Here is a 26,440-nt window from a genome sequence, read left to right on the forward strand (position 1 = left end):
ATATATCTAGGACTGTCGAATCGAGATGGTCTTTTATGACGATATTCTAACAATAATTATTTAAATAATGAATGATAAAGATAGATTTTAAATTTTAAAATTATATCATATTCAGAAAAAAATAAAAAAAATTATATTCTGCCTCTATAACAGCAGTTGCGCAATAACCACTGCTATAAGTCTATGGCAGTGGTTAGTAAACTGCAGCTATATTTTAATCTATGACAGTAATTATCAGGAATCGCTGCCATAGATTGACCTACAACAACTGTAATCGATAACCACTATCATAGGCGACCAATAACAGTGATTATCTATAACGATAACCGCTGTGATAAATCCAAAATATGGTTTGCGATAGTCCCACATCGATTGTGAAAGAAATGAATGACTTATATATAATAACTTAAGGACCTAAGCATTTCACAATCTCCCTACTCGGACCCTGTCGCCACCGCTTGCACGCCCGCCACCACCATACGGTGCCGTCGGCCCCATCGCCCACCATCGCCACTGTCGTCGTGATGGGCCCGCGATGTCCGATGCCACCGACCATCATCGCGGTGGGCTACCGATGCTGCCATCACTCCCTCCAATCGACCGACCATCATCCTTTACCAGTCGATCATTTTGACATGTCAATGGCTATGGCAGTGGTTGGCAACCACTATCATAGAATCTATGGCAGTAGTTGGCATGACCGCTATTGTAGATTTAACTAGGTAGTGGTTTATCAACCGCTGTCGTAGCTTTACGGCAGCAGTTGGAATTGCCGCCATATCTTTATGGCAATGATTGCTCTAGCATCGGTTGCAAAACCACTGCCATACTATGTCTATGGTAGTGCTTGACACAACCACTGCCATAGCCTATGACGACGGTCACAATGATAGTGCTTGGCATAACCGCTATTGTAGGATATAATAGCAGTTTTTTGAGCTGTGGCAGCGGTTTTCAACTGCTACCATAGCCCTATATGTAGTAGTGCCGTACTTGGACTAATTTCTGATAGTATTCATGGGTGATATTTTGATTTACTCAAAGAGCCTACTAGAGCATGAAGAACATCTAAGGAGAGTATTGCAAACTCTTAGGAGAAAGAAACTATATGCAAAACTAAAAAAATATGAGTTTTGATTGGGTAGTGTTACTTTTCTCATATATGTCATCTCTAAGGATGGTATTTCAGTTGACCCAAAGAAAGTGGAGGCAGTAGTTTAGTAGAGCCAACCTTCTAATGTATCAAAGGTGCATAGCTTCTTGGGGATGGCTGACTACTATCGAAAGTTTGTGGAAGATTTCTCTTATAAGAGTTAAAAAGATGGTTAGTAATAGCTCCGATATTTATTATTCCATCTGGAATAGGAGGTTTCACTATCTATAGTGAGGTATCTCATAAAGGTCTTGGTTGTGTTCTAATGCAGAATAGAAAAGTGATAGCATATGCCTCTAGGCAATTAAAGTCTTATGAGTTAAATTATCCTACACATGACTTGGAGTTAGCAGCTGTGATTTTTGTTCTATAAATATAAAGATATTATTTATATAGAGAACGTTGGGAGATTTTCATAGATCACAAAAGTTTAAAATATATCTTTACTCAAAAAAGGCTAAACTTGAGGCAAAGAAGATGACTAGAGTTTCCAAAGGACTATGATTTGATAATAAATTATCGTCTAGGGAAAGCAAATATTGTAGCTAATGCTCTAAGCAGAAAATTCTTCAATGAATTGGCAGCTTTGATTACTTTATAGAAGCGTATTTTGTTAGATCTGGAGAAATCAGGAATTGAAATATGACTATATGATCTTCGAGTTCAACTTACAAATCTTACAGTATAGCCTATCCTAATTGAAAGGATCAAGTCAGCTTAGAAAGGAGATTCAAAGTTATAGAAGATTAGAGAAATAGTGGAATCTAGTACACAAACTGAATTCTGGATACATATGGATTGTTCCTTGAGATTTGATAATCGGCTATGTGTTCCCAAGGTTTCAGAATTAAGGAACGAGATCTTAGAGGAGGCTCATAGTTCGGCTTATACTCTGCACTCGGGAGGCACTAAAATGTATTGAGATTTAAAAAAAAAACTTCTAGTGGTCTGGCATGAAAAAGGATATTGTATAGTTTGTGGCTCAATATTTGGTATGTCAACAAGTAAAATTTGAACATCAAAGACCAACAGGACCACTAAAGTTTCTCTTATCCCTCAGTGGAAATGAGAGCATATTACTATGACCTTTTTGACTAGTTTGCCTAAAATACTTCGAAATAATAATGCTACATGGATAATTGTGGATTGATTGACAAAATCAGCTACGTCTTATCCTTTTGAGTTAGTCTCGCTTTAGAAAGATTGGTAGTTTTATATATAGAGCAGATAGTGAGATTACATTGGGTACCATTTATTATTGTGTTTGATCAGACTAACAGATTTGTTTTGTAGTTTTGGAAGAGTCTTCATAAAGCCCTTGGCACCAAGCTAAACTTCAATACAGTATTTTATTTACAAATTGATGAATTAAAATGGACCATCCAAATTTTAGAAGATATGCTGAGGGTCTGTGTTATGGACCTAGGCGGTGCATGGGATAATCAATTATTATTAGTTGAGTTCGCTTATAACAATAGTTATCAAGCAAGCATCCAGATGTCTCCTTTCAAAGCATTATATCACAGGAAGTGTAGATCTCCTATTTTGTTGGGATGATGTAGGAGAGAAAAAATTATTGGGACCGAAAATAGTGCAACAGACTGTGGATAAAGTACACATGATCCGAGAATGGTTTTGTACAGCTCAAAACAGGCAAAAAAGTTATGCCGATAATACAAGAAGGGAGTTGGAGTTTCAAAATAGGTGATTATGTTTTTACGAAAGTTTTTCTCATTAAAAGTGCGATGAGATTTGAAATTCGTGGCAAATTGAGTCCAAGATATGTTGGCCCTTTTGAAATTTTAGACAAAGTTGGAGAGGTTGCATATTGGTTAGCAATACCACCAGCTTTTTCAGATATGCATGATGTATTTCATGTGTCGATGTTAAGGAAGCACATTCCAGATCCAGACCATGTGATGAATTATAAGCCCTTGCATCTTCAGAAAGATCTAACCTATGAGGAGTATCCAATGTGGATTATTGAGAGGAAGGACCATGTATTGCAGCATTGAACTATACCTTATGTGAAGATACAAGAACTACACCTTATGTTGATACCTTTGTACAGATTTCTGGACGTTCACACAGGTTTACAGTATACAGACTTTGCAATTAAGTAATGGGGGGCATTTATCATATCATCAACTTGATCTATCTCAGCTCCAAAGGACTTCATGGGAATCAACTATATTGCTCTTCTGCAGAGGACTGTGCTCATGTTCAGCACAACACACAGGATATATTGGTAGTATCGTCATTACTATGATTCTCCATCAGGATATACAACGGCGAGAGTTTACTGCTTCAACTCACTGTCAATTTGCTTGTACTTCTCTGAACTTCGCTATAATCTCAGGATCTGTTTGTAATATACTGTTTGTAGTTCTTCTACTCAATGCTCTATGTTGCTCTACTGTTGTATCTCTGTAAACTGTAACAAGCTGCAACTTACTTGTTTTGTTGGCCTGCTATTTTGGTTTATCTTTTGTATCTGTATACTTCAGCTGAATATAAATTTCTCATTACCAAAAAAAACTACGGGATCTCTTGTCCTCTACTCACATGGATGTATTTACACGAGCGGCGGCCCAAATTGGCGGAGTAAAAAACCTGGGCTAGCATCCAGGCCCAGCCCAAACTACTCAAGCGTAGGCGATGGCTTCGGAGCAGCCCACGGCGGTAAATTTGGAAAGAAAAGGCACAAAAAAATGTGACCGTGCGAGGCAATTTAATTCATTTTCCCGCCAACCTAAAACCCCGCTTTTTCTTTCCCTGGCGTTGGCAACTCATGGCCGACTAAATTTGAGATTGATCTACCTCCGCCGCGACCTTCACCTCCGAAGATCGAAAAAAAGCCCGAAAGATCGAAGATGACAGCGGCGATGGATCCCAAAACCCCCTCCCAAAGCCCTAACCCTAGCTCTAAACAAAACGTCTACCAGATTGGAGGCGTCCCTGTGGAGTTCCCCTATAGGCCCTATGGTTCCCAGCTCGCGTTCATGGGACGTGTCATCTCCACCCTCGACCGCGCTCGCCGGCAGGGTCACTGCCACGCCCTCCTCGAGTCCCCCACCGGCACCGGCAAGTCTCTCGCCCTCCTCTGCTCCTCTCTCGGCTGGCAGCAGCACCAGCGCAGCATCCTCCTCGCCACCACCACCCAGCCCACCCCCGATCCACTCCTCCATGGCGGCGGCTTCATCCCTGAACCCATGCCTTCAAGTAAAGATCTCATCTAGCCCTTTATCTCTTTCTTTTCGTTGATCAAGAAACAAATTTTTTTGGTTTGCTCTTTGTTCGCTGATTGATAGGAAACTCGGAGCAGCCTCCTCCAGCTACGAGCGCTAGGGCTCAGAAGAGACTGTTGGCACCTAAAATTTTCTACGCCACGTGAGTGCTGTTTAGAATTTTGCAATTGTTAGAATAATTCCGATTGGATTTTGTAATGGGTGGTTATTTTTGATAATTGAAGGAGGACGCATTCTCAGATAAGTCAAGTCATTCGTGAGTTTAGGAAGACGTCATACCGCGTGCCAATGGGAATTCTGGTGAGTCCATTTTCTACCAGTCTGTTTTACTTTGTCAGGAATTTAAGTTCAAGGGTGAATGGCGTTAGGCCTTTTGTATAGCAATGGTGTCTGCGCCAAATTTATACTTTGATGCATTATAACAAATAACAAGTGTGGAACAACTATTGGCTTTCTAACAGTTCTAATGTCTAAATTTCCAATGAGCTGAGCATGATAAATTATCTGGTTTGCTATAGTGTTTGTTTCTTCCACAGTATTTTACTATAAAGCTATATAGCGTGTATATTTTATATGTATTGAGACGCACCAATATCAAGACTATGATAATATGAAATTCATTGAATCATTAACAAGAAGTGTGAGCAACTTTGGATTCATGCTTGGAAAAAATGCAGCTGGATTAGTGCTTATTTTAAGAAAAATATTTCTTTTAGCATAGTAATGTTTTTTTAGAAAAATAATTGGCGAAGCATATTTCCTTAAACACTTACAGGGATTTTGCTCTTTTCTTTGGTGTGACAATTCCAGGCATCACGGAAGCACTATTGCATCAATAAAAATGTATGCATGAAGGACAGTGTGGATGAAGAGTGGTAATGTACTTAAAACTGAGAATTTGTGCATATAATTTTTTCACCTTATCTTCTTCTGTTGCATCATTCCTGATGTTCTTTTTTCTTCCCAGCAAATTGCTACTGAAGGACCCACAAAATCTAGGCTGTGTTGAGTTCAAGTGAGCTTCTCCATGACATATGCATGTGATTAATGATTTCTTCATATACTTTGATTCTTTGGTCTCCCTTAACAAGTAAATGTAAACTTGATGTGAACAGAAATGCAAATAAGCTCAAGGCTCATCCGTCCCTTCAGCAAGGTGGTTGTCATGAAGTTCACGATATTGAAGATCTTGTGAAAGTTGGCCGGACTGTGAAAGGTCTGTTAGGTTTAGCATTAAACAGAACATTGAGGTCAAATTAGGTAACTTTATTACTAATACTTATTTCATTTCCTGTAGGTTGTCCATATTTTGCTGCACAGATTTTGGCAGAGGAAGGACAAATAGTTTTCTGTCCTTACAGCTACATCATAAATCCAATTGTTCGGAGAGCAATGGATGTTGATATTAAAGGATGCATTGTGATTCTTGACGAGGCCCAGTATGTCTTCAGTTTTCTTTTTCTTTTTCTTTTCCTTTAAAGCAGAAAATAAAAAATTTGTTGTCAATTTATTCTGAAGCACATCTCTTACCAACTTGCACATATCTAAATAAATCATTTTGAGTACTTTGTGTGATATTTAATGATTTTAAAATCTTATAATCTTTTCTTGATTCCTGCAAACATCATAACCTTGGAACACATGGACAATGTTGTCCAGACAATACATATTGAAGAAGCTTCAGCCAGAATTGTGCATAAATCTCACTTCCTATGTGCATCCTCACTTCTTTTCTATATCTTTTTTACAGCAACATAGAGGACATGGCACGGGAGGCTGGCAGTATAGATGCTGAAGAAGAAGTTCTTTTTAGTAAGTGGTTGGCATGCATCTTCTCTTTCATTGGTGTCATATAGGATATAATATGGCGCCTACTGCTGTTATTTGCTGTCACAGAGATGCAAACAGAGCTAGGGCAATTATGCATGATTGACCATGTTGCAATGATATACCGACCTTTATATGACATGATCCAGGTATGTTTTTAGCATCTATATCGTAAATTGTATAATTTTCTAAATTCTAATCAAGTCTAGAATCTGTGAATTGTACAGGGAATTATTAGTTGGATAAGTGACAGGAAAAACAACTTGCAAAAGCATGAATTTGAGAATTACTCTTCATGGTGAGTGAATGTTGTTATTTTTTTTATTTCGATCATAGTAACTTCAAGTTTCATAGTTAATTCAGGTGTCAAAGTAACCCCATTCAAAAGAAGCACGACTACTGGATTTTGATGACTAATGAATAAGAGGAAATTAGCAGCCAGGTTATTTATTTAGCTACATCTGGCTGTGGATAAGGGTGTCTTTGGCATCTTCTTTCTGTATACTGCATTATTTTAGTCTGGGCTATATTTCATCTATTCATTTCCTGAACAACAAAACCTACCATAAGAATGCTTGGAAGGAGCCAAATTAGCAATTATTAACTATAGAAATTGAATCATAGCTGTATAACCAAAACTGCAGTGCACTATAGCAGTTGCACACTTGCACTAATTTTTGCCTTGAGGATTTAAAGTCCAAAACTTGAATTTGCTGAAATTAGAGATTTCTTTGAAGCTTGAAAGCATACTTCTCACTTTCTATTGAATTGTCAACAAGAGGCCAGTCAAAGAGGTGTTAACATGACTCAAGGATATGTCCAGAACAGCATCTTGTCTTTTATTTATTGGCCAACTTGTGTATCCTATGATCATCTCTTTAACAGTAACTTGCAAACACCATACCTTATTCTTGAGTTGGTTCTTAGTTGGACTGGGGATAAAGCTATCAGAGAACTTCAGCAAGCCGGAATTACTCAGCAATGCTTTCCAATCTTGCAAGAATGTGCCACAAAGGTGCATATCAAGTATTTTTGTTTATATTACTGCATAATAGACTTTTTACTGATATTCTTATATTTTATTTGCCTTTGTGGTCAAGGCAATTAAAGCTGCTACAGATGCAGAGCCGGGAGAAATTTATTTAAGTGGCATCTCATCTATTACCCTGGAGGGTAATTGCTATTATAAACTCTTGACTTGGAAATGAACTTCATGTTTCATTAACAGCTTTTACTATGCCATGCAGGACTGTTTTCCTCGCTTAATTATTTTTTCTCTGAAAATGGATCTCATGCACTTGATTATCAACTTGCGCTGCAGCAACATGTTAAAAGAGATGGGAGTAAGTACCAATGAACCCTTCTTTTCTTGTAAAGAGAACTCTTTTGCTTCAGCCAACATGACCTAATTCTTCTTTAAGGATGATACTTAAAATGAGGCTGAGCCTTGATGCAATGGTAAGCTTGCTTCATTGTGACCTGGGTGTCATAGATTTGAAGCACGAAAATAGCTCTTCCCGCATGGGTTAAGGCATCATACATCTGGCCTTCCCCATGCCTTGAAGTGGAGAGCCTCGTGCACTAGATCACCCTTTAGGATGATGCTAAAACTGTTACAGTTTATATGAGCCAGCGATTTCTTTAGTCCACTTGGTTATAAGTAACTGAGCATCTTCCGTGTGCAATTTTCTTTAGCTACATATGACTCATTACAGTTCATGATGATACCATAGTCTTCTTCTCATTTCTTTTAAGCCAGTTGTATTTTCCCAAGCTATATAATAATTGCAGAAAAAAGCCATGCATCTTCAAAGTTATTCTTCACAGCTGGAAGTCAGTATCTAGTGGATGCTCATTGGCAGGGAAGATATAGACCAAGGAATTTTATTCTGGTTCATTTATATTATTGTTTAACATACTTTTGTGAATATACCATATCAATTAGCTATTCCTCCTCCATGTTTGGCCATAAAACAAGGTTTACTCCCTCTGAAGTTCCTCATGACTTAGCATATATTGTGTTTCGCATTTTCTTCTGTCCATCTATGTTGCAACGTGATCGATGTGAGATGCTTAATTGGCACTGTTAATTATTTGTTACCATGTGGTTCACCTTTGGAATGGCTTTTGCTGTGGCCCATCTCATTAGTACATTTTGGTTCTTAATTTTATGATTCATTTCATGTATGAATAAATGAAAGTACCATATGCAGGTAATGCTGCAAGTGGTTTGAAATGCACATTCAGCTTATGGTGCCTTAATCCTGCTATCGTTTTCCGAGAGATTGCAAACTTTTCTCTTTCAGTAATTCTTACATCTGGGTAGGTGTCTCTTCATGTACAGCTTAGTTTATCAATCATGCCTGAGACCAACTGTTTTGGAATGCTTGTCACTGTTCACTGTTTTAATTCTGTGAAATGAAAAGGAAGAGGCTGTATCACACAACTCTAGCAGTAATTCAAAATTGAATACCATATGCCATGTAACCCCAGAAAAATGCCATCCAGCTCTGCAGGAACAATTTAGAGGTTCATTTTGAAGCTAAAGACTCCTTGTTTTCCTTGGCATATATAAATCAACCAGCTTTTCTTAAACTTTGGAGCAGGGTTTATTGGATTACTTGTTACTCTATACATGCTTAATGCAGGTTGTAAATGACATGAACAGAGCCAACATGAATTTCAATGTTTCCCTTTTGAAATTGGAAACTTTAAACATCATGTATACCTAATCTATGCTAGTGGAACACTATGTAGCATTCAAGAGGTCATTGATCCAAGTGGAACTGTGATATTATATGAATAAAATGAATTAAAAAATAATCAATACTTATTTGACTTCTCATGTACTTTCGCTATTCCTTTGTTTCTCAAGCTAGTATTTCTTAGTTATTTTGCTACATGTGTGCCTAGTAACCATCATGTACTTATATTTGGACTTCAACAAAGTGCTTAGCTTAGATGAGATGATTTCGTTATCATGTAAAACTCAAGGGACACCAAGCTATGATTTTAAAATTTGAGAAATTTGTGTTTTGGACTAAAAATATAGTAGCTTATGCAGTATTATTCATCATTCTGTGGAACAAAACTGGATTGATGTTGGTAGTTACAAAATCATGGAAGGGTCTTGGATGGTCAGAGACCAAGAAATGGTGCCATTACCAGCAACACTCTGTTTAGATAAGCAAGACTGTTATGTTAGTTTGCGTTAAATTTGTTTCTCTTTTGAGTTGCAGTTTTAATACTTGTAAGTAATTGGTTTCAAATATAACCCTCAAGTTTAAGAGCCAATACTGATAAACAATTAGGTAATCTTGCTGATTTACATATTAGATCCATATGGTTTTGCAACTTGACCAGTGCGAGCAATTGATAGCAAACTTTCTGTAGTTTGCTAGTTGGGGAGGTTGTGTTATTCAGACATAAAACAAAGGGCCTCTCTGGTTGTGTTCATCATTGTGATGTACCTTCACGTATCATCTTGGACTGACTTCCCACACATCAGAATCATAACTTATTGTAGTTATGATTATATTTGAACCATGTATTATAGGATTTTTATCAAGTTGTGTAAGATTCTTTTTCCATTTTGGTGCGAATGCATGACTCACAAATGAGAAACGTAATCCTTGAAGGTTAACTCGTTGTTCATTATATAAGCTGCCATGGCTTGTATAGTGATATTCTTACGTATTCTGATAATGTAATTCTGATACAGAAAGACAAGAAACCATCATAGGTTTTTCTTCAGTATGTATTTCAAATTAGTTTTATAACTGATCTCAGCATCCTTGAATGGAACATTGAGTTGAACTTTGCCAAAATGAATTATCTTAGCATATGCAAATGATCCAGCAGATTACAGAGTGCCTATCTGAACTCAAATGGGAAAAATGATTACCTAGGCGACATCTCGGGGCTCTTTATGCTATCTAGAGCCTGATATTGTTCCTGTTTTTTTTTGGGAGTATAAGTAAGCGATGCACAATGGAAATTTGCTTTAACCAATACACACTTTATTGTTTATCCTGTACTGACCCAGAACACTCTCCCCAATGGGTTCATTTGCATCTGAACTTGGAGTACAGTTTGAAGTTTCCATGGAAGTACCACATGTAATTGATGTGGATTCACAGGTATGTCATATTCTCTTGTAAGGTCTTTTTAGCTAATTCTGGTGCTGTGTTCTAAACCATTATCTTCTGCAGCTTTGGGCTGCAGTAATTCCCTCTGGCCCTGCAAACTGTCCATTAAATGCCAGCTATAAAATGGCCGATGGATATCCTTTCCAGGTATAACCTAGTAATACTATACTAATATTTATTGATTGACATTTTTAGTGATTACTTTTGTTATGCTTATGCTGATAAAGGATGCACTTGGAGCTTCTCTGGAGGAAATATGTAAGATTGTACCAAGTGGTGCCCTTGTTTTCTTCCCTAGCTATAAGTTGCTGGAAAAACTACGTGATCGCTGGTGTCAGACTGGTCAATGGGCTCGGTTGAATGCCCAAAAGCCCATCTTTGTTGGTAAGAGCTTCAATTATATGTTCATAAGGATGTTATGGCATCTCAGCCTGCAATGATCATTTCTTCTGTATAGATGGCTTTTATTTGAGTCTGTAGCCAGCTACCCTGCATAACAGTTGCAAGGGAAATTTGATGTGTCTTCCATATGAATTGGAAACCCATGTAGAGTTCTCGCTTGTTGCTTTCAATTCATTTCTCTGTTAAATAATTTATGGATTACTATGAACATGCATATGTCTGTGGTTACAGAACCAAGAGGAAATGTGGATGAATTTGAAGCTGTTCTGAGAGGATACTATGATGCAATTCATGGGAACAATAAAACTTCTCATGGGAAAACAAGATATGGTCTAAAGCGAGTCTCCAAGCATCTTCCCACCAAGGAATCCCCACAAAATTCTATAAAGGGAGGTGCTGCTCTTCTTGCAGTTTGTCGGGGAAAGGTAGTGAACAAATTATGCTATTTCTGTTACTAATTTAATTGAGTAGTACAGATATTTCTTATTATCTGCTAAAATTTAAGATGATTTGCATTTGTATTATTTACTTTCTTGCTTCAACTATGATTGTAAATTTTATTGCAAAAGTCCATACTTTCAAGCTCTCAATAGTGGCTATGATAGCTATTATTTTACTCTTACAGGTATCAGAGGGGATTGATTTCTCTGATGAAAATGCTAGGGTAGTTGTATCCTTCACATTGTACTCAGTTTCATGTGGTGTTCTTTTAGGTTTTGAGAATCCTATAATCTATATAGCGTTCACTGCTAAATCATCCTGGTTCCTACTCTCGAACAACCAATTACATGTTGGGTAACTACAGTACTAGAATCGAATAAAAATTTAATATGTTCTTTCATTCAAATTAATGCTTGTCAAGTCCATTGAATTTCATCACCATGTGCTTTTCTTGGTTATTTGCCAGTTCCTTGACAAATTTTAGGTGATCGTCGGTATTCCATTTCCAAACATGTAAGCATTCTTTTATATATCTATCTTCAAAAAAGTTAGCTATCATATTTCTGATCTTTCTTACTGATTCAACTTGAATCAGAAATGATGTTCAGGTAATGCTGAAGAAGAAACATAATGATGCATATAAAGTATCAAAAAATCTCTTAAGTGGGAGCGAATGGTACTGCCACCAAGCATTTCGTGCTTTGAATCAAGCTGCAGGTACATAGATCTTTCATTATCATTTGTTGAACAAGCATGTCAAGTATTACTATAATTCATTCTTATGAATTTCACTGAAAAAAAGTGAGCAGGTAGAAAAAAACAATGGCATTTTGCTTAGTTCCTTCTAAGGTTCCTAAAATAGTTACTAGGACCCATGCCAATCAGTGACCGGCATAGTATGGTATGGGTCCGCACTGTACCATGCTAGGGGTGTTTTGCTTCTTTTTTTTTTTTTTTTTTTTAAAATCATTTGAATTGAAATTGGCAAAAGATGTGCCAACCCAATTCAAAGTCCGAAAATAAAAAAAGAAAAGGAAAATGTTCGAAACCACTCTCCCTTGTTCCAAAACGAAGAGCAGGAGAGAGAGGGGGACAATAGCACCAAAAAAAAGAGAGGAGGAGAGAGGGAGAGAGGGGAGCGGGATGGAGAGGGATAGGAAGTGTCATAGCCCAAATCCGGAACATAACATGGCCATGCTATCAGGGGGTATGGCCCAAGATAACACGAAGCCACATTCATTTTCTTAATTATAATAACAGATGCATCATAAATAAAAATAATAAAAAGATTCAATTCAAATTTTTAATTAAATCAAAACTGATTCAAAGTATCTAAATCCAAAATCGAATAACAAATATATATTCAAAATTCATAATTATTTACTACAAGTCCGTGGTCATCAAATAACTAAATTTCAGCTATAAAATTTTCAAGCTTGCTATGTAGATCCTTAAGTTGGAATCTTTCATCGGTTCTAATCTTATTTCTCTGTAAAAAAAAAACATAAAAATATATGAGCTACACTAGCTTAGTAAGTAGAACCTATGCTTCCTTACCGGATCCAGCATCAGTTTTCTATGATAATGTAATATTTAAAAAATACTAAATAATATAAAATCAAGTATTTTATAGAACATATAATAAAATAAGTCATAAATCAATCATGCATGTATAAATCATGAACATTAGTAAACATGTTTCGTAAATCATTCTTGTCATGTGTTCATATCATATTTCAAAATCTTGTTCACAGATATTTGTGCTATGATCATTTTATTCTCGTAACAGAGCCAGTGTTCTTAATCGACGAGTTTATGTTTCATATGCTAACTTTATACCCACTGGCAAGGCCTGTGTTCTTATGGATGATAGCTCTGGGTGCCGATCTTTCTATAGAGATTCTTTCATAGCTATTTGAGAGCCTTTGAAATTTTTATATTTTTTTTCTTAAAACATACATATACATATACATAGGTGGAAAATAATAAAATTCATGCTTCATAAATATTTTATTTTCATTAAAACATATTCATAAAATCAATGCTCATAATAAAACATGCTTTTTCATATCTTATATGCTGATCCTTATCTTATGAAAAATATGATTTTATCATCAACAATTCTTTGCATAGAAAATATGATCATTTAAAAATAAATAAGAAACGTAAGATCTACTTATCTTGATCATCCTAGATCTTTAGTCTTTCTTAAATGAATCAAGTAATTCTATTTAAAATATTAAATCATGATTAATTTTTATTCTATATATTCAACAAAATTAGTAATAATAAAAGAAAGTAGTTGACTGGGTGATCAGCCCAATAACCCACTTGGGCACTAAATCGATTCGGGATCATCTTGCCAAGATCAACATGGGTCCTTAGAAGAGAAAAGATGTCTTGATATATGATCTATAGATCCTTCTTAGAGAGAGAAAGTAGAGAGAGAATATGATATCTAGGGTCCCATCATCTTTTAGAGAGAGGTCGGAAGAGAGAGAAGGAGAGAGAGTAGAGAAGAAAAATATTAAAGGAACTTAAGAGAGAGAGAAAGAGAGAACTTTTTTTTTCTTCTTCTTCCTTTTCTTTTCTTTTTCTTTTTCCCTTCTTGGCCAATCAAAGGGGGGAGACCTGGTCGTTCACGGCCAAATGGCCGAAAATGGGTGATGGGCAGTTGGCTGGCGGCAGCGGAGCAAGGAATGGCCAGCGGCAAGTGGCCGGCCAACAAAAGAAAACAATAAAATTTCGAAAAAACAAGGGACCGTCCTTTTCTTTGAATTTTCTTTGATCATTGGCTAATCACCAGCGGCCATGACCTTCGGAGAAGACAAGTAGGGAGGTGGGGGTCATGCTCCATGGGTAAGGCACCAGGGTAGCAACACCAGTGGTTGGAAATAAGGAAGAGAGGGTTTGATTGAACAAAGGAAAAACAAAGTTCTTGTTTTTTATGAGTTTTTCGGTGAACCCGACGGCTAGTGGCCATGCGCGGCGACATGAAAAAAAGGGGAAGAAAGAGAGGAAGAGGGATCAGGCTTACCTCGGGATGTTCAATGGGTCTTTGCCTCTGATTTTCAACGGGCACGAGCAAGGGAGGCCATGGCTTCAACAAGAGAAAAGAGGGAGAAAGGAAGGGGAGGAACGTCGGTGATCGTCGTGGACAACTTAGGAAGAGAGAATTTATAAGGGATTTTCTAGGATTTTTGATGGCCCTAGGAGATCTATTTTGAGTCAGATTCAATGGGGAAGAAGACTCCCATTGAGAGTCTTCATTCTTCTGTTTTCTTTTCTTTTTTTTTGAGTTGCATTAGGATTTGTGTAGCTGGTCTTTAGGATCAGGTTATCACATTTTACCCCTGTTAAAAAAAGTTTCATCTTCAAAACTTGACATGTTTTTATTTTCAAATAAATAAGGATACTTTGTTTTCATATCATCTTGTTTACCTTACTCTAAACCAGTGTCCATCTATCCTAGCTTCCTCATCCAAAATGATGCAAGACTTAAACAAAACATTGATGAAAATAACTTTTCTACGAGAAGATATAACATATAATGGCTTATTCAATTCTACATATATAGTTATTACTTGGAAGATATAAAGGAATGAAAAAATTCATATCAAATAGCATATGGGCATCTATGTGGTGATTAGAATGGTATCTGTAGTTACTTGATTGTTTGCATTGACATCTTGTTGGGTCAAAGCAAACACCTGTGCATTTCTTTGTTGTTTCTGATTTACGGGTTTGGAAGTCTTTGAACTATCTTTTTTCTTAATAGGACAATCTCATGCCATATGTCATATTCTGCCGCATGAAAAGCATGCTTCCAGCTTTTTGAGATGAGGTCCATAATAATTTTTGCCACAATATTCATAGATCATAGCTTCTTTATCATTCTCTACATTATTAGTAGAATTTTTTTGTTGATCATTTAAATTTTCTGTTGGTCTCGATCTCTTTTTGTTACTCCTCTCCTATTCTGATCTTTTTATCTCATATTTTACTTTCAAAGCTCGTTCTAGCACGTCTTTATAATCATTAAAAATGTGAAAAGACAATCGAGACCGAATCCATATCTTAAACCTTGCTTAAATCTATTAGCTTTGCTCCTTTCGGACTCTATAAGCTGGGGGTAGAAATGACCTAACTCATTGAATTTGTTTGCATACTCTAGTACTGTCATTTCATCTTTTTGTCTCAAAGTCAAGAACTCATTCTCTTTTACCAATCTCATTATTCCGGAGAAGTATTGATCATAAAATATCCTTTAAAACTCCTTCCAAGTCAACTGGTTATCGATATTATTATAGACAGTTGATGCGTGTCGTAGCGCACCAAAATTAATTCTATTCACTACTATGTAGATAGGGTGAGTCGGGATCGTATCCACAGGGATCTTAGTCAATTGTTTCGAAAATACAAAAGAAAAAATAATAGATTCAAAAAATTAAGAAAGAAGTATGAAAATTGTAATAAAATTACTTTTCATTAATCAAATAAAGAAGCATACATAAAGAAAAAGAAATAAAATTGTGATACAAGATAACTGAACCAAGTTGATCTTCTCACTGCGCTCGATGATGAATGTGTCTCCTTGAATCCTTCGTCTTTTTCGTGCAGACAGCAGCAGGATGGCTGGAAGGCTTGGTACAGGAACTTCAAGAAAGAAAGGTAGATGGAAAAGGATATGTGGAAGAGAAAGGGTAGCGGCACTAGGATTAGGACCTCTTCTAAATTTGATGGAAGGCGTGCTAGGATTAGGACCTCCCCTAGACTTATGGAGAAGAAAGGAGAGATGAGGGCAGTAGCTTGGAGAGAAAAAAGAGAGAAGATGAAGAAGAGAAGAGAAAAAAAGAAGTTCTAAAGATGAGAATCCTAAGAGAATCTTAGACCTAGAGATGATAGATGCGAAGATTATTTTTAATTTTTTTATTTTTCAGATAAGTGATGCAATCAAATCAACTCTATCTTAGGATTAATCTAGATTTAGACAATTCCGAACTGCCAAGATTACCTTTGAGCACTCCAAGTAAAAGGTTAGTCACTCAATTGGCCAGATAAGTGTAAGGTTGGTGGGGGTCCCTCCGTTGCTTTCCTTAGACACCAACTATATTGGTCAGATCAGCGAATGGAATCAATTAATGAACCATCTTTCTTCGGGACGTAATCTCTGAACCATTTTCCTAGACACCAATTAAACTGACCAACCTTAACTCGGTCCAACTCTTAGGGTTCCTTGTCCTATTGAGCTCGAGAGTCCTTAAGGACCAATGTCTAATTAATTTTAAGTTGGAAGCTTAGGTCAATGCAAATTCAGAATTGTGATTTGTGGGCTAAGGAAAGGTGATCAAATCCCCACCTTATCTTGTTTAATTGGGTTAAATGCAATGCAAAAAGAAAGATGTCCAAACATGTTAAGTAGCTTTTAAGATTTAATTGATTTATTTATATTAGTCAAGTGTTATGTGGTGTCTTTGTATTCTTTTTATATTATGTTATCTTTAAGCAAGAAGGAATAAGAGGTAAGTTTTAAATTAGGTTAATTGGGTATGAGTAGATCTAGTGAATCTAACTAAATGAAAAGTAAATGATGCTAAGATTAAAAGGCAAGTAGGTAACCTACAAATAAAGCAATAAATCAAATCTACTTTTAGAGCAATAAATTATTCTAGGCTATAGAAAGTAGTAAATCACTAGGAACAATGAGCAGTAATAAATAAGGTAATTACTTAATTATGTAAATAAAATAATCTCACAGTTAAGAATAAAAGGTAACTACGTAATCTAAATAAAAAGCAAAGAATCTAATCTATTTAGGAAGCAAAAAATTACTAATTATATAAAGCAGTAAATTATTTTAACCTGTAGAAAGCAGTAAATCACTAGGCTATAGAAAGTAGAAGATTTTTCTATGCATGCAAATAAAAAATCTAGATATAAAATAGTAAATCTACCATATACGAAAAGCAATATGAGGTAGAAATTTAAAAAAAAAGAATATATAGAAGGCAATCAAGCAATCTAAAGTAAGAAATAAAAATCTAGAAAGCAGTAAAATAATTTTTTTGTTATTTTATAGATTTTTTTTTGATTTTTTTCAAAACAATCGTGCCAAGATCTCCGGCAACGGCACCAAAATTGATGCGTGTCATAGCACACCAAAATTAATCCTACTCATTACTATGTAGATAAAGTGAGTCGAGATTGTATCCACAGGGATCTTAGTCGATTGTTTCAAAAATGCAAAAGAAAAGAATAATATATTCAAAAAACTAAGAAAGAAGTATGAAATTTACAATAAAATTACTTTTCATTAATCAAATAAAGAAGCATACATAAAAAAAAATTGTAATACAAGACAACTGAACCAAGTTGATCTTCTCGCTGCGTCCGATGGTGGATGTGTCTCCTTGAATTCTTCGTCTTCCTCCGTGCAGACAGCGGCAGGATGACTAGAAGGCTTGGTACAGCAACTCCAAGGAAGAAAGGTAGATGGAAGAGGGTATGTGAAAGAGAAAGGGTAGCGGCATTAGGATTAGGATCTTTTCTAAATTTGATGGAAGGCGTGCTAGGGTTATGACCTCCCCTAGACTTATGGAGAAGAAAGGAGAGATGAGGGCAGTAGCTTGGAGAGAAACTTAGGGTTGGCTTGATGAAAAAAAAGAAAGGGAAGAACTTTAATGGAGAAGAGAAGGAGAAGATGATCCCCACAAAGGGGCTGATGTCTTGAGAAATGAGGGCTAGGGGTGCTATTTATAGAGTGGGGAGGTTAGGATTTCATGAAAAGAGAGGTGGGAGCGTGAATAAGGATCCTTGGATCTTCACGAAGAGTGATCTTTTAATCTGAGCTTTTGAGATTTAAGTCGTGTTCACATTTGGTTTCATTTTTCTTCTAATCTGAGCTCTTGATTGGAAAGGTTGCTTCTTGACCTTTGATTTTTAAGTCGCTTTCAAACTAAAATAGGAGCTGGTTGCCTGGTTCACTCAAATCTAATATGATTTGAGTTCAATTTGAAGTGTATGAATCCAAACTCTCAATTACCTACAAAATAGACTAGAGAGCATCAAATTTCAATAAAATAACATCAATTATTACAATATTTAGTGCCTCTAGCGACTTAAATTAAGTATTCATCAACAGCCTTTATTGCAATCCATCAAAACTCGATGTTCTCTTTCAGTATAGGTATGGCTATCTGACCTTCAGTACTGTAGGGCATCGAACATCTTCTCTATCTCCCGAATCTAGATCTCTACAACTAGAGGGTCAAATCCACCCTCAAACAGTGGTGGATGAAGCCTTCTAAATTTCTCATAATATGACTTTAAAGATAGTGCAAATTGAGGAGCGGCTTATGTCTACTGTTGTTACTGAATAAGCTGAGCCATCACTTGGCATACTCCAGCAATATCTGCTTGAGTGGCTGGCGCATTAGGAGCATACTCAGTCGATTAGTGGGCATCTCCCTTCGTAGTTCTTCTTGCTCTTTTTCTACTGACAGGATTCATTGAGACTTCATTTTCTCTGTTGCTCATTGTTACTTAAAAATATTAGTATTAATTAACTTCCTTAAATGAGCAATAGAAATTTAAAAAAAAAATTATCTATTTTTATTCAATTAAATATAATCTAGCTAATTGAGACCTTTCTATCCATTGTTAGACTTTATGTCTACACATGATCAAATCTATTGCTCTAATACCATAAAATATCACATCCCAAATTCGAAACATAACATGGCCATGCTATCAGGAGGTACGGCCCAAGATAACACTAAGCCACATTCATTTTCTTAATTATAATAATAGATGCATCATAAATAAAAGTAATAAAATGATTCAATTCAAATTCTTAATTAAATCAAAATTGGTTCAAAGTACCTAAATCTAAAATCAAATACAAATACATATCTCAAAATTTATAATTATTTACTACAAGTCCGTGATCATCAAATAATTAAATTTCAGCTACAAAATTTTTAAGCTTGCTATGTAGATCCCTAAGCTGGAATCCTTCATCAGTTTTAATCTTATTCCTTTGTAAAAGAAGAAAAATAAAAACATATGAGCTACACTAGCTCAGTAAGTAGAATCCAAGCTTCCTTATCGGATCTAGTATAAGTTTTTCATGATACTGCAATACTTAAAAAATAACAGATAATACAAAATAAAATATTTCATAGAACATATAATAAAACAAATCATAAATCAATCATGCATGTATAAATCATGAATATTTGGTAGACATATTTCGTAAATCATTTTTGTCATGTGTCCATGTCATGTTTCTAAATCTTGTCCACAGATATTCGTGCTATGGTCATTTTATTCCCGTGACAAGGCCAGTGTTCTTAATCGATAAGTTCATATTTCATATGCCAACTTTATGCCCGTTGGCAAAGCCCGTGTTCTTATGGATGCTAGCTCTGGGTGTCGATCTTTCTATAGAGATTTATTCATAGCTACTTGAGAGCCTTTGAAATCTTTATATTTTTTTCTTAAAATATACATATACGTAGGTGGAAAACAATAAAATTCATGCTTCATAAATATTTTATTTTCATTAAAACATATTTATAAAATCAATGCTCATAATAAAACATGCTTTTTCATATCTTATATGCTGATCCTTATCGTATGAAAAATATGATTTCATCATCAACAATTCTTTACATAGAAAACATGATCATTTAAAAATAAATAATGTAAGATTTATTTATCTTGATCGTTCTAGATCTTTAGTCTTCCTTAAATGAATCAAATAATCCTATTTAAAATATTAAATTATGATCAATTTTTATTTCATATATTCAATAAAATTAAATAATAATAAAAGAAAGTGGTTGACTGGGTGATCAGCTTGATAGATCATTTGGGCACTAAATTGATTCGGGATCATCTTATCAGGGTCAACATGGGTCCTTAGAAGAGGAAAAGATGCTTGATACATGATCTATAGATCCTTCTTAGAAAGAGAAAGTAGAGAGAGAATATGATAACTAGGGTCCCATCATCTTTTAGAGAGAGAAGGTCGGAAGAGAGAGAAGGAGAGAGAGTAGAGAGAAAAAATCCTAAAGGAACCTAAGAGAGAGAGAGAGAAAGAGAACTTTTCTTTCTATTCTTCTTCCTTTTCTTTTCTTTTCTTTTTCTTTTTCCTTTCTTGGCCGATCAAAGGGGGAAGGCCTGGTGGTTCACAGCCAGATGGCCAACAGAGGGTGATGGACAAATGGCCTGTGGCAGCGGAGCAAGGGACGGCCGGCGGCAAGCGGTCGGCCAACAAAAGAAAACAATAAAATTTCGGAAAAACAAGGGACCATCCCCTTTCTTTGAATTTTCTCCGGCCATTGGCCAATCACCGGCGGCCATGACCTTCAAGGAAGACAAGTAGGGAGGTGGGGGTCATGCTCCATGGGTACGACACCGGGGCAGTGGCGTCGGTGGCTAGAAATAAGGAAGAGAGGGCTCGATCAAACAAAGAAAAAGCAGAGTTCTTGATTTTTATGGGTTTTCCGATGAACCCGACGGTTGGCGGCTGTGCACAGCAACATGGGAAGAAGGGGAAGAAAGAGAGGAAGAGGGATCGAGCTTACCTCGGGCTGTCCGATGGGTCTTCGCCTCTGATTTTTGACGGTCACAAGCAAGGGAGGCCGCAGCTTCAACAAGAGAAAAGATGGAGAAAGGAGGGGGAGGAACGCCGGTGATCATCGTGGACAACTTAGGAGGAGGGAATTTATAGGGGATTTTTTAGGGTTTTTGATATCCCTAGGAGATCTATTTTGACTCTCATTGGGAGTCTTCGTTCTTTTGTTTTCTTTTTTTTTTTTTGGGTTGCATTAGGATTCGTGCAGCTGGTCTTTAGGAAGGGAGGGAAAGAGAGAGAGAGGGAGGAAGGGAGAGGGCTCGAAAGCCCTCAATCTCGTCTTTGGTGTGGGGGCTTGAAACCCTAACCCCGTGTAAGAGAGACATGCATACCTTTGATGCTTCTTGCCATCGAGGTTTGAGCATGGGGAGAGGTGAAGTTCTCAGGCTTTGGAGAGAGACGATGGTGCAAAAGCCTGGGTGGAGGCGAGGAACGATTTTTTTTTTTTTTTTTTTGTGGGGTGGTGGGTGGGGGGGGGTTATATCAAATTGAATTAATGGTTCAAACTATGATGATAGCTGACTGGTCCGGTTTGGTACATCTCGAACCAGTCGATTCAGCACGGTTCTACCTTCATTGAATTGAATTGCTTCTTTGAATGATACTCCTTAAGATGCTACAGTTTGTACCATAATTGTACTAGACTTGCATTCTTCAAATGAAGGTATTAACCAATCTTCTTTAGCTGAGACCGACCTGAAACTGACTGAAAATTTTGTTTTTTGCAAGTTTCAGTTGGTTTCAGCTGGTTATGGCAATTTCAGCTGATTCAGTGGTTTCAGCTGGTTTTAGTTAGTTGCAGCCAGTTTTAGTTGAAACTACATTTTTTTGGGTTTAACACGTGAATATGCTTAATGTTTCTTTGATTCTCATTTTCTTTGAACTTTTTAAACTAATTTCTTGAATAGGTATATGTAATAAATTCTATACTCTATTACATTTGTCTTGTTACTCTATGCTTGATTGAGTGATTTTTTTTATTTATATTCAACAAATTAGTATGTTACGTTGATCTAGTTAATCGTTAGGCTTCAATACAGTTCAATAGCCTAAAACTACCCAACTTACAAAAATTATAATTCTAGATAACTGAAAACTAATGTTATATGATTCATTGGTTCTTCTGGTATGGACTTAGATTTGAAATTTGAAATTATCTGCCAACAAACCCTATTTAGTGGAGGCAAGATTAGAAAATATATTCCTAAATAAGAGAACATATATTCTAACTTTGATCATACTAGATAGACGTGAAAGACAAACATATGCAACAAGGATAGAGTCTATACATCATGCAATTTTATATAAAATACACATGATCTTTTAAGTAAGTTTTTACTTGCAAAACTTGGAGACTTGTCTAAACCTACTTATCACCTGTTCTCTTCACGTTATTCTTCATTGTGGGTCTGAAATCCAACTCTTGCTGTCCTCCTTGTCTTACATTTTTTTTTGTGGTTCAAAGTTCTTAAAACACAATGGTGCCAAACTCTTTAGATTGGGCAGTCCACAATCTTTGATCTTTAAAAAAAAAAAAAAAAAAAAAAATCATTTTTCGTCTCTATGTCTCTCCACCACATTACAGTGAATGATACCATGAATTTCTTGAAATGGATTTAATTTACCTCTAACCCCACCGATTTAGGTAACACAATAAAATTATGTGAAATAACTTGCTTTGATTCCTAAATGTGCACACACATACATGCTTGCTTGTTTGTGATATATTATAATTTGCCACTTTGATGTCCAGTTCTGGTGAACTTCTATACCGTAGGATAATCCTTGAATGTTTTCACTTTCCCAAATGTAGAGAAACATTACTCATATCATGGTGTTTGCTATAGTCAAAATGATGTATTGCCCAAATATCGTTTTTCTCATTTGCCCTATAAAGACCGACACTTTGTTGCTTTGCTTCATCTACAAAAAGGCTCTTCTTATCAATTTGAAGCTAATGTCCTGGCTGTTTCTGTAGGCCGTTGCATTCGTCACAGGTTTGATTATGGAGCCATAATTTTATTAGGTACGATCATTTAAATTTGCTCTGCCTTTTTCTAGTAGCAATGCGACATTGATCAGCAATATAGGGGGAGGGAGGGAGAGGTGGAGGGAGAGAGAGAGAGAGAGGAGTGGTTTAACATCATTGTCCGGCAGCTCTCTCCTCCCACTGATTTTATTGATCATCTTCATGTTTCATAACTTTCATTTGTACTTTGCATGCAGATGAGCGATATAAGGAAGAGCGGAATCTCGCATACATTTCAAAGTGGATAAGGAATTCAATCAAGCAATACCGCAACTTTGATGAATCACTAAAGGGATTACGAGACTTTTTTCAAAATGTTGAGGTCTCCTACTTGGCATACAATTTTTTGCTTTCCTAAACTTTCAAATACCTGTGAACTAATTCCTCCATCTGATCTATTAACAGAGACAGATTGGCCCAAAAAGCAAGGAAGCAACTTGTGAGAATGCGTTGCAGACAGACTTACTCATACCTGAAACTAACAAGGAAGTTTCATGCTCATCAAAGCAAAGCATCTCTGACCGGGGGCTCCCACAGAAAAAAAATCAGAAAGCCAAGAGGCTCAATCGTCAGAACAGAAGGAAGATGGTTCCTCAAAATACAGTTGCAATAGCAGAGTCCAGCCAATTGGCCAAGGATTCAAGTCCTACAATAGTGGATGATTCCCCTGTCTCTCTTCTAAATGCTCAATGCAGTAGAAAAGTCGAAGCAGCTGGTGAGAGGAATAAGAAACTATTGAACAGCTCCACATCTTGTATTGATTTTGAAAACATCACTCCGGTGTCCTCCAAGTAATCTCATTTATGCACCAATTAAGTATCGACATTCTCATTCTTTCTTTTTTGCCTTACGGTTATTTAAGATGAAATCTTGTTCTATTATGCAGATATTCAGACACAATTTCTGTAGAATCATCAGAAAACATTTTGCATCAGTCCCTGGCTATCGAAAACACTGTGATAGAGGCTCAAATTGCCAGTCCCAGAGACACATCGGATGATAAAAGCGCATACTCAGCAGCTAATACCTGCAACCAATCACTAGATGGACCATCTTTTTCACTCTCGACTACAATTACAAACGTTGCAGATACTCCTGAAAAGCCACCATATGCAGATGTCTTCAATTCTGAACAGGATTCATCTTTGAATATGAGCGTAAATTCCCACAGCCAGAAAAGAAGACGGATAATGTTTTCACAACTGAGTAGCTGTACACAAACAGGCCGCTTGAGCTGTCCTGGTGCAGAATACCTGTGCCAGGTTGACAAGGTCAGCAGCAGCAACATATCCAAAGATACTGTTCAAATATCTGAATCACCTTCAGCAGATAATTGTCCAGATTTCAAGCATCATAAACTGATCCAAGGACTGTTCCCTGAAAATAGTTGTGGTGTATCAGCTTTCTCATTTGATCCTCCATCCATGGCAAACATGCTGCGTATCTGTTGTTCAATTTGCAAGAGCCCATTAGGGATTCGTGAGAACAAATTTCTTGTTCCTTGTTTATTGACTTCATCATCAAAAGCTTATTTGGCAAATGTTCTGAAACCTAGACCTCCTAGTAGTTGTTTGCCAGAGAGTCTACCCCGGAGCCCACGGGCACTGTTACCTGTTCTAATCTCTGATATTTCTTCTGTTGACCAGCGTATCTTTGACAGGTGCACCAAGGATGGTGCTCCACAACATGATGTTTGGTCTGAAGAAGATGGTTGTGTGTTCAGGACGCTTAGTTGCCCCTTCTGCACCGTTCCCAAGACTCTTGGAGTGCAAGTTATGGCAACTGATGCATCAAATGTTCATCTACTGAACAAGGTAAATCTCATATAACTTGATGCATGGTTTTCTAATGAAGCGATATGAAAATGAGGATAATTTATTTTGGTTACTTAATATGCAGGTTTTCTTTCATGCTGACCATGTGGATATGACACGTGAGCAAACACCAAAACAAGAGGTATGCTTGTTCTTCTGTACATTTGACATTTTCCCCCCTATACTGCCATAATTATCTGTGAGAGGTTGTCATGGTTTTTACGTAACTAGTGTGCTGAAAAGTAGATGACATAATATGATTTTGCAATGAAAGAAAGCATAAGCGTGTTTTTTTCCTCTGTCCAGGCGACACCTGTCTGTGCTAGTGTTCCTAGCCGTGGCTCTTCTGTGATCGAGATAGAGAGATATGTGTATAATCCTCAGCCTAAGAATTTAACAAAAGCAAAGGTTGGCTAGTGATCATATATAGAAGTAGCTCTTTATTGTCACCTCTGCTTCTGGTAGTGACTAATTTTATCATTTGCTCTACCAAGCAGCTCAGGCTACCTAAAAGGGATCACATCTCATCAGATCATCAAGATGGAGACGGCACATGAGTGCAGGGATGTTTAACCGGGGAATAATTATTCGGCTTCCTGTCAAAGTGCATGATGTGATAACATGAACAAATGCATGTTCGTATCATACTCCAAGGGAACCTTCATCAGCGAGACAAGTTATCTTCAGATCAGAAGTTTTGCAGATCGATGGCTTATGCCTAACGTGTCCAAGGATTGTTGGAGCATTCTGGATATGTATCTGTATTCTAGCTTACAGTTAGGCTAATTTGCATGTGTAAGTTTGATCGATCACAATTCACAAGGATACTGTATATAATCCTGGGATGTCACCAGCTTCACTATTTTTTGACGTAAGATTGGGTGATTGAACGAAAAGGTGACTTAAATTGATGGCTCAAATTGCCAAAGAAACCATGGGATTCAATCATATGTGCACAAGTAATGGCAGACATGGTTGTATATTGTCCACATGTTCCTCGTCCCATTTTCATCTTTTTGGCAAAATCAGCTTATCTTTCACACCTACATACTAAATGATTGGAGCATGGTTTATGTTGGGATAAACCGGTTGACCCCGACTTGACCCACCGATTTTCAACTTCGATTCGGCAGTAGCCAACCGACCGAACATACGATTCCGACTGAACATCAATTGAAAAGATAGTACTGATTCTTCATCAATTGATTGAATAAGCTTCACTGACTTATGATCGGTGACTGACTGGTGTTCGATTGATGTTGATAAATATCAAACAACTAGGGCTGTCGGTGCAACAGAACTATCAGTCGACGGCCACACCTTCTACTGATGTATGATCGGCTGATCTGCTCAATACGCCGTAATCGTTACGAACGGTTATCCGTCGCATATCACGGCACAATTAATGGGAACTAATTGCCTACTATGTGATTATGGCCTGATAATTTAGCGCCATAAAATATGGGACCACATCCGACGGTTACAATAACCTCATCTATAAAAAGGGGATAAACGAACAGCACTTAAGGGCCACTTCTGATCAGAGCTCTGCTATTCTAAACATTCAAAATACTGTTCACCAACTTCCCTCTCTGACTTAAGCATCGGAGGATCTCCGTCAGACACCAATCCGATTTGTGTGGATGCTGTTTTGCAGGTGCTCGTTTCCGACGACGGGTGGTGGGGAGTTGATTGCAACAGATTGGCGCGTCAGGTAGAGGTACAGAGGATCATATTC

At 36.9% G+C, this 26,440-nt stretch overlaps 1 protein-coding gene across 2 annotated transcripts; it reads left to right on the forward strand.

The window, feature by feature from the left end:
* The first annotated feature begins 3,888 nt into the window (after window positions 1–3,888).
* On the forward strand, window positions 3,889–25,634 carry LOC105055234 (uncharacterized). Of its 2 annotated transcripts, XM_010937002.4 has the most exons (29): window positions 3,889–4,375; window positions 4,465–4,543; window positions 4,626–4,701; window positions 5,212–5,276; window positions 5,369–5,416; window positions 5,517–5,617; window positions 5,699–5,840; window positions 6,152–6,213; window positions 6,298–6,377; window positions 6,456–6,526; window positions 7,156–7,243; window positions 7,329–7,401; window positions 7,476–7,571; window positions 8,442–8,550; window positions 10,274–10,367; window positions 10,440–10,523; window positions 10,604–10,760; window positions 11,010–11,203; window positions 11,404–11,448; window positions 11,704–11,732; window positions 11,815–11,936; window positions 22,838–22,885; window positions 23,086–23,210; window positions 23,294–23,679; window positions 23,775–24,159; window positions 24,535–24,702; window positions 24,788–24,844; window positions 25,009–25,110; window positions 25,200–25,634. In XM_010937002.4, the coding sequence occupies exons 1-29, from the start codon at window positions 4,027–4,029 to the stop codon at window positions 25,257–25,259; spliced, it is 3,495 nt and encodes a 1,164-aa protein (XP_010935304.2). In that variant the 5' UTR covers window positions 3,889–4,026; the 3' UTR covers window positions 25,260–25,634. The 2 variants fall into 2 exon arrangements, with proteins under 2 accessions (XP_010935304.2, XP_019709839.1); XM_019854280.3 differs by having other exon boundaries at window positions 23,775–24,702.
* The last annotated feature ends 806 nt before the right edge of the window (window positions 25,635–26,440 follow it).

The sequence above is a fragment of the Elaeis guineensis genome, chromosome 12, assembly GCF_000442705.2.
Source record: "Elaeis guineensis isolate ETL-2024a chromosome 12, EG11, whole genome shotgun sequence".
Classification (NCBI taxonomy): domain Eukaryota; kingdom Viridiplantae; phylum Streptophyta; class Magnoliopsida; order Arecales; family Arecaceae; genus Elaeis; species Elaeis guineensis.